At 45.0% G+C, this 14,309-nt stretch overlaps 1 protein-coding gene across 1 annotated transcript; it reads left to right on the top strand.

Moving 5' to 3' along the window:
• Positions 1-235: 235 nt before the first annotated feature.
• Positions 236-12,375, top strand: RPL10A (ribosomal protein L10a). Its single transcript, XM_066608753.1, has 6 exons — positions 236-352; positions 4,965-5,039; positions 6,513-6,593; positions 7,521-7,669; positions 8,764-8,936; positions 12,175-12,375. The coding sequence occupies exons 1-6, from the start codon at positions 348-350 to the stop codon at positions 12,343-12,345; spliced, it is 654 nt and encodes a 217-aa protein (XP_066464850.1). The 5' UTR covers positions 236-347; the 3' UTR covers positions 12,346-12,375.
• The last annotated feature ends 1,934 nt before the right edge of the window (positions 12,376-14,309 follow it).

The following is a 14,309-nucleotide window of genomic DNA, read 5'->3' as shown; positions in this document are numbered from 1 at the left end:
ATATTCCACAGCACTTCTGCTCGATTCACAACCTGATTGGTTGTTTGGGTTGGCTGATTCACAGTGATTGGTTGTTTAGGTTGAATTGAGCAGAAATGTTGTGGAATATAGATATATGCGGCCGGCGCTTGTAACTGCTGCCACGACTCTCACAGATTTCAACGCGAGCCCATTTTACACACGGACTAGAGTTTCTATAAACAGAATCATTGGGTACTTTAATTTAGGCTTTAATCTCGGACTCCACAAAGATGGCGGCATACAAACATCGCGAGATTACGTGCTTCTTAAGCGCTCTCCCGGAAGTGTTCGCCCTTTCTCATCGCTGAAGCTTTTTGGTGTTGATAATGAGGTATGTAGTGGAGCAGTACAATCCTCCAGCATCTGCGGTCTAGAGTGGCGGCTGTTCCCCGCCAGCAGCGTAAATGTACTGGGGAAGAAGCTACGTCACCGAAGATCTCAGTCGCGTGACAGAATTAGAAGCAGCACACGTTTTGTGGACTCGCTAGGCCTGTGAGTGGTCGCCGGCTCCAGTGGTGTACGGGCCTGCACGATCTCCTGTAGCTGGCGGCTGGTGCCCGTAGGTTTGCTGCATGTGCTCAGTGCCGAACTATGAGAATTCTTGGCAGGGGTAACCACGTGGCCGCGCGATGTTGCTGTGTTCGGATAACCTTATTCTGAGTCAGTACAACTATGGCGATCGCCAGTCCAAAGGTTTTACATTTAGTAGAACTTTACAAAAGAATCGTTAAAGCTTGTATGCTGCTGGGCTTTTTTGTGACCTCTAAACTACCATTTTGTCATAGCCAACTGTTTTTTCTTGGATACAGTGTTGGCTGTGTGGGATTATAACTGATATTTGAATTCTGTGCTTTTGTGGATGCTGATATATGGATATATAGATTTTATTGTTTTCTTGGGATAACCAGGAAAAGGGCATATTAACCCTTTGGCCTCATGTCCACAGAATCGCACAGACATGGGCAGAAAGACTTTTTTTTTTTTTTTTTTTTTCTTGCCTGTCCAGATCTGGCGCAGGTCTCCTCCATGCCGACTGGCAGTATTGTCTTCAGCACAGCCGATGTGTCTGGACGTATGCGCAGTGAAATTTATTTTTTAGTCTGCTTTCCTGTGGATCCGCAGCACATCTACAGTGACAAGTGTGGCTGTGCTGCGGATTGGACCCTTTCTATTGACTTGGATTGAAGCCGTCCCTGCAGGATCTGCAGAAAAATAAAGCATGCTGTGACTTCTTCCTGCATATGCAAGCCGGGGGGAAAAATTACATCCGCATGCTTTAAATTGTTTTGTGGATGTATCCTTATGGACGGCTTGATTTGCAAATTTCCACAGGTTCCGCAAATCAAATCAGTCTGTCGACATTGGGCCTTAATGTTCCAGGATAAGTTTGGTGTTTGTATAGAGGGTGGTTGGAGGTTAATCTTGCTCTATGCAATGCAGGTTACAGCCATCACTTGTCTGCTTTAGCTCTGATCAGTGCCACCGCTTATTGGAGAGGTTAGCTCTCTAAATGCCCCAATTAGGCCCAATGTCCATGGGTGAATTTAATTTGTGGAACCTGCGCTGGAAATATGCAAATCAAGACGCCCATAGGGATGCATTAGCATCCGCAAAACAATTTAAAGGATGCAGGTGTAATCAATTCCCCCCCCCCCCCCCCCCCCCCCATGCGGGAGGAAATTGCAGCATACTCCCTTTCTGCGGATCCCATGGGGCAGCTTTCTTTGAAGTCAGTGGAAGGCATCCAATCCATGCCACAGCTGTCACTGTGGATATGCCGTGGAAAACAAGAGGTTTAAAAAAAAAAAAAATTTGTACAGCACATGCGTCTAGATGCATCTGGTTTGTTGAAGAAAGAAGATCCGTCCGTCACAGAGGAGACCCGCGCTGGATCTGGATGTCTTTCTCTGTCCATGTCCCCGGGCACGGCTGTATTCTGCTGTGGAATCCGTGCGTGCAAGTGGACATCGGGCCTTAAAGTGCTGTGCGGTTGCGATGGCAGCCAGGGCTGCCATTGCAGATTGCCTATTAGATCGCAGTATAATGTAATACTTTGGTATTACAACATATTGCAGAAACCATTCTAAGTTTGTGTCCCCTAATTGTAAATTGTAAATCTGTTTATAAGTTGTAGTATCTGGAGAAATTGGTTAAAAAAACCCTCTTGCTATATATTTTTTTTTAAAGGAACTTTTATTTAGCAATCACAATTAGCAAACGGGCAGCTGGCACCGCAGGTGCCCATCTCGATAGTACATCACATTGCATAAGTACAGATAAACCATCATCTATGTATTTATATGCATTCCTCCTGGCAGATATTTGGCTAGAAACTTTATTTTACCTTTATCAGCTGTTGCTAATCAAAAGACATAGAAAAAAACGATGGGTGTTAAGCCCGAAAGCCAAATACAACAGGATAAAAGAATAGAAAAAAAGATAAACAAGAACACCCAACCCCTTTTGCCATATTTATAACAAAAAACAAACATATTTGGAATTGTCCATAAAAATGTGACCAAAGTAATGCACTTACAGGGGGGGAAAACCCCTAAAAATGACCCTACACTTTGTCACATCTTCTCTGAACTTGCTCCAGTTTGTCTTTTTTAAATCGGGGTGTCCAGAACTGGACACAGTATTCCAGATGAGGTCTGACTAAGGCCGGCTTCACACGAGCGTGACGGGCTCCGTCGCGGAATATTTCGCAGTGAAGCCCGTCACGGCGCCCCCCAGAGACCCCATACTTACCAGCGGAAGATAGCGTGAAGACGCTTCCCCGCCCACCGCCGTCGCGTCGTGACACGCCCACCGCGTCACATGACGCGGCCGGCCATGTCACGTGACGCGCCGGCTGCGTCATATGACGCGGTAGGCGGGAAAGCGTTTTCACGCTATCTTCCGCTGTGTTACAGCGGGAGATAGCGTGAACGGACGGCTTCCATTGACTGCAATGGAAGCCGTCAGCGTGTACACCCGCGGCAAATAGAGCATGCTGCGGGTGAGGACGGGACATTTCACGGTGCGGAATTCCGCGGTGGAATTCCGCATCGTGAGCATTGTGCTATTAGGTTCAATAGAACCTAATAGCAGGGGGCAATGCAGCGGATTTTTGCCGCAAATTTACGCGGCGTAAATCCGTTCGTGGGAAGGAGGCCTAAGGAAGAGTAGAGGGGGATAATTACCTCACATGATCTAGACTCTATACATCTCTTAATAACATTCTAGAATTTTGTCTTTTGCTGCTGTATCACATTGTTGACTCATGTTCAGTCTGATCTATTAGTATACCCAAGTCTTTTTCACATGTGCTGCTGCTTAGCTCAATTCCTCCCTTTCTGTGTGTGCTTTTTTTTTATTCAGACTGTTCAAGCTTTTCTAAATGTTTTAGAATCCTCTTTTGGGAATTTTTTGCTGAATTCAGAGTCCTATATCTTCTTTTTATTTTTCCAATGGATGGAGCTCTCTGAGAGCTTGTTTTTTTTGCGTGACAAGCTGTAGTTTTCATGGGTACCATTTTGTGATCCTGCTTTTTTCAAACACTTTTATTGTGTTTTTTGGCAGGTAAAACAAACAAGCATTTTGCCTCAGTTTTTTAGTTTTTTTTTACACTTTTTGCCGTGCAGAATAAAGTGTAAAATTTGCTGTATGAGTCATTGCAGATAAGACAATAGTAAATATGCAGTATTTTAATTTTTTCAATTTTCTTTTTTTATACCAGTTAACTTTTCTTTACACTTTTTATATCCCTATAGGGGACCTGAGCCGTAGCTGCTATGATAAAGCATTGCAGGACTACCATTCTGCAATGCCATATCGCTTGTATTAGCAATCATGGGCAATGGCAAAGCAGGATGCCTGTTGCCATGACAACCCATCGGCCCTCTGCGATTACATTGCGTGGGTCTGATGACGTCACAGAGGTACCGTGCTCCCTTTGTGAGCCCTTAGACCGTGGCATGTAAGGCGTTGACAGTGGGGTTCGCTGTCTTTATGCACCCCCTTTGTTGCAGCGGGGGGCCAACTATCAGTCGCAGCTTGCTGCCATGACATAACCTTACATCATATGGCGTTAAGGTCAACCTTTCCTTTAAAACAATACATTATAACATTTGCAGTGTTTATAGCCTAAAGTAGGGCTGCTCAGCTACTAATGGTACAACCCTGATCCCCAGTAAAGGGCCATTTAGACACAACAATCATTGCTCAAAAGCCATTTTTCGCACAATAATCATTGTTTAAATGTGCCAGTCTTTCAGTTTTCTGCCAAACGACCGGTTTCAGTTCTGCTTGAAAACTCATTTGGCAGAACAGCTGATAAGCAGGACCACAAGCTGTGTTCTGACTGGGGAGAGCTGATAACAGCTGATTGCATTCTCTCAGCTTGTCAGCCCTGACAACAGGACCAGGGCTGCCAGCTGTGTCTTCTGTCAATGGTTCTGAATTCTCCATGGGGGTGGAGGGTGGCTAGAGATTACATTGTTTTCTCTTAGCAGCCACTTGCTGAACAATAGAGCTAATTACAGAGCTCAGACCTGCTGAGTTCTGCAGCAGCTTCCAGAAGCTCATTTGCATGCTGATAAGGTACTAATAGTAATTAGTGCCTATTAGTACTTTATGCAAAACGATCACTGATCTTTCAATCTCTTAAAAGTTTATCTGTGTGTAAATGGGCCTTTGAGGTGGGATTTGCATATTGAAGCAGCTATGCTGCTGCTGTTTCCTCTGGTTTGTGGACACTGCCTTATGTGTAGCTGTAAAGTACTTGGTAATTGCTGGTTCAACATTGGGACTTGTAATTAATGGAATATTTCATTATAAAATCTGAAACTATGACTGACCTCCAGATTTAAGGGGCTGTGTAGAGGCTCAAATGGCTAATTAAAATTCTAATGACAAATGTTTTACTGGCTGGCTTTTTTTTTTTCTTTTTAAAATTGTAGTAGCAAAGTTTCTCGTGACACGCTCTATGAAGGAGTGAGGGAAGTACTGGGTGGAGCAAAACGGAAGAAGAGAAAGTAAGTTGGTATTTGGTCTGTTCACTGTCCAGAATTTTCTGGAGAATAGGGCTTTTCTGCCCAGTGTAAACTTTTTGTTTTACATAGAATTTGGCAGGTATTAGTGAGCAGTATGCTGTTTTTTTTTGGTTTGGCAGGGTGTTGTCCTGATCTGTACAGGAATGTAATGCTACTTCCAAAAGAATGTTTTGGCAGGTGATCTGTGGACATCAGATAGCAGTGCTCCATACCTGGTAGCTGACAGCTGTTTAATACTGCTGACTGCAACTGCCACAATTGGAAGTGGCTCCTATTGTGGCTATTCAGCTGTTTAAACACCATGATCCAGTATTGACTGGTGTCTTGCGTAGCTGGCTGAGGTGGGGGGACCCTTTTAATACACAATTGCCACCTCAGCGAGGTGACCAACCGGTTATGACAACCTAGGGCCTTTTTAAGGCTCTCAGGTGTGACATGTGCTCATGTAATTCAGTCTGTTAAACTAAATTCAACTGCTACTTAATACAATATACTGCAATATTGCAGTATATTATACAGTTATGGCCAAAAGTTTTGAGACTGGTACAAATTTTGGTTTTCAAAATGTTTTTGCTGCTTCAGTGGTTTTAGACTTTTTTGTTAAAGCTGTTTCTATGGCATACTGAAGTACAATAATAAGCTTTTTATAAGGTGTTAAAATATTTTATTAAAAAGTACATCAAGTTTAAACAAATATTCAATAATTACAATGTTGAGCCTTGCTTTTCAAGAATTCTGCAATCTGTCAGTCTCAAAAAATTTGGCCCCGGTTGTATAAGTGGTCAGACAATTGTTAGTTTAAATCCTCTAAGAAAGGGGTTCACATGGAGCGGAATTGCTGTGTAAATACCCTCCGCATGTAAATTCCACTGCACTTACAGTAGCAACAAAGTGTACGAGACTTTGAAAACCCCGTCCACAAGCTGCGATATCCTGCAGATTCACAAAATAGTCTTTTTTACCCACCATACTAGCTGTAAAAAGAAACCCCAAAAAGATGCAATTGCACTTGTATTTTCTAATTCAGCCCACATAGGTTATGCAATACTCTTCTTTTGGTGGGGGGTGGAGAGTCGGTGATCTTAAAAGTCAGACGTACAGTAAAGCTGTTGGGCTACCTACACACAGGTGAGCATTATAGCTGTCTGAAAAATTCGGACCAATATCTCGCTTGCCTGCTTGTGTTTTGACGCTGATGCGAGGAGTTTTTCAAACAAACTCCTCCCATCACTTCAGTAAAGTAGCTATCCACTGGTGCTGCTTTCAGCTGCGTTAAAGTATCAGCAAGTGTTTCTCATTGTTTCCAATGGGAAACCTCGCTTCACACACCATGTGGTGTTCTACTGTCCCATTGAAAACGATAGGCGAAAAGATGAGGCATATCACCCTGTTTAAAAGAATGGGGTTCATTTTCGCATAAGATTTACTATCATGCTTTTTTCTATACCTTCTCAGGTTTCTGCAAACTGTGGAGCTCCAAGTCAGCCTCAAAAACTATGACCCTCAAAAGGACAAGCGGTTTTCTGGAACAGTCAGGTTTGGACACTCCTATTCTCACCCAGCTTTTGCCTTGCATTTCCCTCCTACTTGGTTTTTCTATTGGAGGTGGATCACTGGCAAATTATATGGGTAGTTCAGTTACCTTGACTATAAGGTTCTGGACGGACCCCCACCCTGGGTCTTAAAATATGAGGGGAGGTGTGGTCTGTTGTCCCAACACCCACCGAATAATACTGCGGTATTATGCAAGGTTTGTTCCTAGAAGTGGTCTTGCATCACATTTTCTACTAGTACTACCACTTTTTAAATACTTCTGACATGCAATTACCTTATTACATCTAAAAATTGTGTGCCTTAGTCTCATAATTAGCAATTGCCTTGTTCTAGCTGATTTAATGGGGTAGTCACTATAAAAACAAATTTACCAACTGGGTATGGGCTAAAGCAAAGACAGTATTTTCACCTGTCTTTGGCTCCCAGGACACAGCTGAGCGCCTCCCACGGCCCTGTCCCAGGACCCGGCATGGTCATCTGCCAGAAGTTAGGTAACCGCTGTGGCCAGTCAGAGGCTGCATCATGACTTACTGAACTCTTGGATGCATCCTCTAGCCTCAGCGGTCACCTAACTTTCGCAGGGTGTTTGGGCTTCGACCGTGGGAGCTGCTAAGCTGTGTCTTGGGGGCTGAAGACGGGTGAGGATGCTTTCTTTTTGTAATGACATGTCTCCTTAAATGGTACTCTAACACAATGTTAGTTAGGTCGGGGTGTTAGCACTATTAAGGGCACTTTAGAGATGTAAAGATCTCATAACTAGAAGTGAAAGTAGCAGCGCCATACAAAATGTGCAGATCCCAGTTCAGGGATTCTGGAAATGATTACTCATGACCTTTTTTGACAAATCCAGTTTTTAAAGACCTTCTTTAGACTTATGACTTATCTAACTTTTTCACATTGTAACTTAAGGCTAAAGTCTACACCAAGACCCAAATTTTCAGTTTGTGTTTTGGGAGATCAACAGCACTGTGATGAGGCCAAAGCAGTGGACTTGCCTCACATGGACATAGAAGCCCTAAAGAAGTTAAATAAGAACAAGAAGCTGGTAAAAAAGTTGGGTATGTGCATTTTTTTTTGTAAATCTACACCTATGAAGCCAGTGCTTCCTCTTGGGGCACATATTGGTTTTATCTGAAGATAAAGGAATCCTTAAAGTACTAACACTTCATGTAGCATAGTATGTTAGGCTGAATGAAGAAAGTGTCCATTTAGTTCAGCCTGTTTCATCCCCTAGTTGATCCAGCGGAAGGCAAAAACTCCAAGAGTCAGAAGCCAATTCACCCATTTGGGGAAAAATTCTTTTCTGACTCTGTAATGGCAGTCAGAATAATCCCGGGATCAACCTTTGATAGTTCCTACCTAAATATAAGACCCGGAACTACAAACCCGCTGGTCACTTAATGTCTATATCCTGTAATATCCTTCCGCTCAAGAAAGATGTCTAGTCCCCTCTTAAACTCCTCAATGGATTTTGCCATCACCACGTTTTACAAGCATTGAAAATGTTAAAGCTGGATGACCCCTAAGGCCTCATGTCCACGGGGAAAATCAGATCCGCTGCAGATTCTACATGTAGAATCTGCAGCGGGTCCCTCCTGCCCCGCGGACATGAGCGCTGAAAATAGCAATTTAAAAGCATTTACCTATCCGTAGCGGGCGGCGAAGCTCTGCTCTTCCTCACGGCCGGATCTTCATTTTCGGCCGACGGATGAATTCCTGACGCCGGCGGCACGTCGTCGACGTGCCGCGCGCATGCGCCGGGCACATCCGCCGAGCCGAAGCAAGGGAGATGCGGCCGTGAGGAAGAGCAGAGCTTCGCGGCCCGCTGCGGGTGAGTAAATGCTTTAAATTCCTATTTTAGGTCTCCCGCGGATCCGGACGGCTTCCATAGGCTTCAATAGAAGCCCGCGGGAGACCCGCATGAAAATGGAGCATGGTCCAGATTTTTTCATGCTCCATTTTTTTTAAAATCACTTTTATTGACGATCCGCGGGTATTTATCTACCCGCGGGTGGTCAATGCATCCCTATGGGGTGCGGATCCGCGCGCGGGAGATCCGCTGCGGATTTTAAATCTCATTTTGCCCGTGGACATGAGCCCTAATAGTTTTTATATTGCTAGCTTCATATTTGAGAACTTTTTTTTTTTGCAGCTAAGAAGTTTGATGCATTTTTAGCCTCTGAATCCTTGATCAAGCAGATTCCTCGTATCTTGGGACCTGGCTTAAACAAGGCTGGAAAATTTCCTTCCTTGCTAACACACAATGAGAACATGGTGGCAAAAGTTGATGAAGTGAAGTCCACAATCAAGTTCCAGATGAAAAAGGTGAGTTAGGTTTGCTGGTAGGCTTTCTTGATTGGTTATTGTGAATGCTTAAGATTCTGCATCATCCTTAAAGGGGTTGTCTCGCGAAATCAAGTGGGGTTATACACTTCTGTATGGCCATATTAATGCACTTTGTAATATACATCGTGCATTAAATATGAGCCATACAGAAGTTATTCACTTACCTGCTCCGTTGCTAGCGTCCCCGTCGCCATGGTTCCGTCTAATTTTGGTGTCTTCTTGCTTTTTTAGACGCGCTTGCGCTGTGCGGTCTTCTCCCTTCGGCTCCGCTCGGCAGCATCAGCGTTTTGGCTCCGCCCCCTTGTACGCGTCATCACATAGCCCCGCCCCCGTCACGTGCCGATTCCAGCCAATCAGGAGGCTGGAACCGACACACGTCATGGGCGGAGCTACATCCATTTTTTTGACGGTAGGAAATCCTATTGTCAAAGCCATAACCTAAGCCCTAGCTGCAGGAAAAAATAAAAGTATACATCACATTAGAAGCGCTGTTGGCTCTGCTGCATCTTTTTCCTGACACTATTCTTCATCTCTTCTGGGTGGGGATTTAAAAATCCCTGCCTCTGATTGGCTAAGCATCAGCCAATCACAGCCATTCGTCAAGCGCGGGCTCTGAATGGCTACGCGTCAGCCAATCACAGCCAGCACTTACAGGAGGTGGGAATTTTTAAATCCCCAGCCAGAAAAGATGAACAGTGCCCTGGGGACCAGGAAGAAGCTGCAGCAGAGCCCCAGACACCATCTAAGGGGATGTATACTTTTTTTTTCTCCTGCAGCTAGGGCTTATTTTCAGGGTAGAGCTTGTAGTTCAAGCACTAAAATTTCTTGTAACATACAATTGTTATGCAATTTGCACATTGCATAACGTTTCATGCAGTACGTTTCCCGCATTAAAAGGAATGTCACTGTTAATGGCATTATTACTTTTAACATGGTTCCCTGTGTTATGCTGTGCACCTTTTGGTCTGCATTATGCATAGGGAACGTTATGGGGTTTTATCACAGCTCTTAATGAGGTAAATTTCATCAAGTGCAGTGCTGTCCAATCTTTTTGTTTTAAAGATCATTGCCAGAGATCATAAAAAATATCCAACTGCTACGAACCTTATTTTAAAAAAGTTCATTGCTTTTTTAAATGGCTTCTCTTAAACTGTTATGGCATATCCATATATTTCATGAATGTGTCAGGAGTCCAGCAAACGAGTACCCCCATTGGTGAGGGAGTCGAGCGGTCACATCTTCACCATTAAATATCTATGCCATATAAGCATTAGTCTTTGCTTGAATGGGACTGAGCTGCTCAACACATGAATAATGTATGTGATGTCATATGCCTGAGAAGAGAGCACACACTCAACTGCTGCCTTTTTAGCCAGCTGATTGGTGGAGATTGTGAGTTGCAGACAGGTCAACAATAGTCCTTGAACACCCCTTCAATGACCATAAGTGCTGTATTTTATTAGCCCCTGGCTTCAGGGCAGCTGATTATTTTTTTAAAGGCTTAAAGGGGTTGTCCCGCGGCAGCAAGTGGGGGGTATACACTTCTGTATGGCCATATTAATGCACTTTGTAATGTACATTGTGCATTAATTATGAGCCATACAGAAGTTATAAGAAGTTTTTCACTTACCTGCTCCGTTGCTAGCGTCCTCGTTTCCATGGAGCCGACTAATTTTCGCCGTCTAATGGCCAAATTAGCCGCGCTTGCGCAGTCCGGGTCTTCTTCTTATCTCAATGGGGCTCCGTGTAGCTCTGCCCCGTCACGTGCCGATTCCAACCAATCAGGAGGCTGGAATCGGCAATGGACCGCACAGAAGCCCTGCGGTCCACCGAGGGAGAAGATGCCGGCGGCCATCTTCAGCCGGTAAGTAAGAAGTCACCGGAGCGCGGGGATTCAGGTAAGCGCTGTGCGGATTTTTCTTTGGGTCCCTGCATCGGGGTTGTCTCGCGCCGAACGGGGGGGGGGTTGGAAAAAAAAAAAAAACCGTTTCGGCGCGGGACAACCCCTTTAATAAGAGTCCCAGTGTGTTTTTAAACTAAATGTCAGGAGGCCCAAGCTGCAACTTTGAAGCAGGGTTTGCAGGTCTCCAACTGCATGCGTCCAAAATCACCCCTCTGGCAAGATTGTGGGCCATTGGCTGCTGGGGGGGGGGGGGGGTGTTGAATGCATACATGTATTGCAGCATAGCAGCTCTGCATGATGGTGTGTTTTAGACAGTTCACTTTCCAATTTAAGAAGCACTGATTGAAACCTGTGCTGCGGGTTATATAACCTACCTTCACATAAACAGAGAATTTTGCAATTACAAGACCAGCTCCTACTGATTTTAATGAGGGCTACGCTTGCAATTACAAATACTGGTCTTGCCGCTTCTGCTCTGACCCTGATGTATCCTGGTGGTTGCTGCCTAGTAAACCCCATTAAAGGATTTCTACTCGTCATGCCTGCATGTCGCACAGTGCAGAGTCTTCATCAGACGTGTTGAGGTGAGACTGGAACTGCAGGCAGGGTGAATGGAAAGGCTAGAGAGGTGCTGCCTGGCTATGGGAGTCGCTGTTACTATGGATGAGCCCTAGTGCCACCCATACCGGCATAAGTGCATTTCGGTCATAAAAATGTGCTGTGAATTTGCACAACCAAATAAATCGCTGATGCCCATGTTTTTTGAGCATTCCTGGAGCACATATGCAGAAATACATTATGTATTTGCACAAGCAAAAAAGGGGACTGGCTTTGATATTTAAATGGTGCACAAATACACTGAATATGCAGGAAGCTAATATGCAACAAAATAGGTCATGCTGTTTTGTTGTTTTTCATGCAATTGCACATTGTGTGAAAAATGAACACATTGATATTTGTTTTCACTATTACACAAGCAAAAACTGCATGCATAATATGCTGCACAAGTATGCTCATGTGAACAAGCCCTTACTATGCAATTGCAATCAACCCAGTGACTGGCTCAGTAGAAATCAATGGCCTTTTAGCATCTTGTATTACACACAAAATATGTGCATAATATGCAGGCCAACATATGCGCACATGAGTCAGCCCTTAGAGTAAACAAGCAGGCAGTTATTGATGATTCCCCCCTCACCCCATCCACTCTTATGCACCAATAGAGTATGTCTAACAAAGTGTTTTAACGATCCATTATGTAGCCTGGTACCACCCAAAAACTCTGAAAGACTCACTTGGATATATTCTCCTTAGGTTCTGTGTCTGGCTGTTGCAGTTGGTCATGTGAAGATGACTGAAGAGGAACTTGTCTACAACATCCACCTGGCAATTAACTTCTTAGTATCGCTGTTGAAAAAGAATTGGCAGAATGTGAGAGCTCTGTATATCAAGAGTACCATGGGCAAACCACAGCGCCTATACTAAGTTGTCATAACAATAAAGTTTTCTCATACATTTTGGCTGTAGTGTCTTTAATGATGTGTAGTGTTATGAAGTAAATGCTTCAGGCTCTGTTCACACATTTTTACTTTCTCTACAGCAAAATAAAATGCTGCAAGAATTAAAAAGGAATTGGCAGGATTTTGATCCAAATATTCTGGCAGCTATTTACTTCAATGACTGAACTAGAATACCCAGTTCTAAGGGCCAATTTGAATAAGTTTGTCAGAACTGAACAGTGAAGCATGGTGCTTATCGTAATCACCATGCTGAAGCCCTTTTGCCTGGGTAGATAGTGAAGACAAATTAGTTAGGAGGTTTTTTCTGCCTCAAGCAGCATGAGAGCAAACTGTTCATAGGAATGCTTTGGTAAGTGTGTACCTCTTTCTGTTTTACAAAATAGCAATATTGGTTACATTGCAGCTGCAGTATTGCTTTCAACACTTATTTCTAAGGACACTGCTGTATGAAGTGGTTGTGTTTAATGTTTTACAGATAATTCTGAGTGTACTTGTAGGTGCATTCTGGCACATTGTTGTACACGATCTAGGTATTGTCTTGACACCACCAGGAATTACTGCAGGAGCCAAGATTGACAGGAGGTGACGCTCCCTGTACCTGATTGGCTGCACAGGATGTTGGTCAGCAGGTCCTGCAAGGGCACAAAAGATGAGTAGAGAAGCGATGCTGCAGCCATTCACCCCCAGCACTAAGTGCCTTCCCTGGCGGCCCAGAAGGCGTAAACCCCCACATTGTTGAACCACTGCATTCCGTCAGCAGCAGGGAGCCCAAACCTAACTCACTGTGGTTACCCGGGAGCGGCTGTCACGGAGCACTGATGCAGCTGCCAGGACGTAACTGACAGGTGGTGGGCGGGTGGCCGGGAACGTAGCACGCTGGCTGAAATGCTGGGTGGGACAGAGCACAGAGGCTGCAGCGTTTGCATAGATTTGTCCCAGCGCTGCAGCCTGGGGGTTACTATAGTGCTTAGTGTTATAGTGTTACTATAGTGCTTAATCCCGCCGCGGGATTTCCACCAGTGTGCAGGCAGCCAGTCTGGTATTAACTTGGTAAACTCAACCTTTAGACAATCAACAAATGACAACTTGCGCTGTCACTATTTAACAAACCTAAACCAAGTGCAGGAGCATTGTGAAAAATTAAGTACACCGAGGAATCGGTGGCTTGCCGAATAACCTTTAGCAGCAATAATTGTATTTCCCAGGTCGTCTCCACGACAGCACCACCTTAGATCGCTGCCTCCTGATAGGACAGGAACACACCGAGAGGTTAAAATCCCCCCCGTCCTCCCCTCAGTGTTTTCCTGTCCTGCCAGAAGGTAGGATCACAGAGGGGCTGGTGGAGACGCCAGCCTGAAGAACTTACCAGCGGATCGGAGGGCAGTGGTTCAGCCTGTCCTCCCTTCCTGCAGAGCGACTCCCGGGACGCCACGGGGTGGTTCCCCTGAGCCAGGTTTCTCCCGCAGCGGCCCATGGGTTCAAAGCGGGGCTCCAGCTCTCCTCAGCGCCGGCTTAGGACCGTGCGCGGCGCTTCCTGCTTCTCCTTAACGAGCGTGGAGAGGGGCGCCATGTGACTAACGCGATGACGTCATCGCGGCAAGCTCGGCCGGCGCTCGGAGGGGGCGGGGCTTAAAATTAAAGGTGCCAAATTAAAAAGAAGCCTGGGAGAAGATGGCGCAGAGCAAGTAAAGGCCATTCAGTGAGTATTGGCTTACTGCCCCAAGAGTGTCTGCAGCACCAGTAACAAGCGATGAGTGCTCCAGCACCAGAGGTTGCGGAATGTTCAGCTGCAGCTGGAACCGTAAGTAGCCAGTGGGGCAAAACAAGGCATGCTTATTCGTGTATGTTATTTGTGACTTGCATCCTTACACGCAAAAATTTTGTTTATCTGCCAGGGGGATAAAAGGGATGCCCCTCCCAGAACCAAAG

The sequence above is a fragment of the Eleutherodactylus coqui genome, chromosome 1, assembly GCF_035609145.1.
Source record: "Eleutherodactylus coqui strain aEleCoq1 chromosome 1, aEleCoq1.hap1, whole genome shotgun sequence".
Taxonomy (NCBI): domain Eukaryota; kingdom Metazoa; phylum Chordata; class Amphibia; order Anura; family Eleutherodactylidae; genus Eleutherodactylus; species Eleutherodactylus coqui.
Note: the sequence above shows the minus strand (reverse complement) of the source record. Positions and strands in the feature narration are given on the sequence as shown.

Coding starts and splice junctions, on each gene's coding strand:
- RPL10A (XM_066608753.1), top strand. Junction 6,594..7,520: donor CGGTTTTCTGGAACAGTCAG/GTTTGGACACTC, acceptor TTGTAACTTAAG/GCTAAAGTCTACACCAAGAC. Junction 8,937..12,174: donor TCAAGTTCCAGATGAAAAAG/GTGAGTTAGGTT, acceptor TATTCTCCTTAG/GTTCTGTGTCTGGCTGTTGC.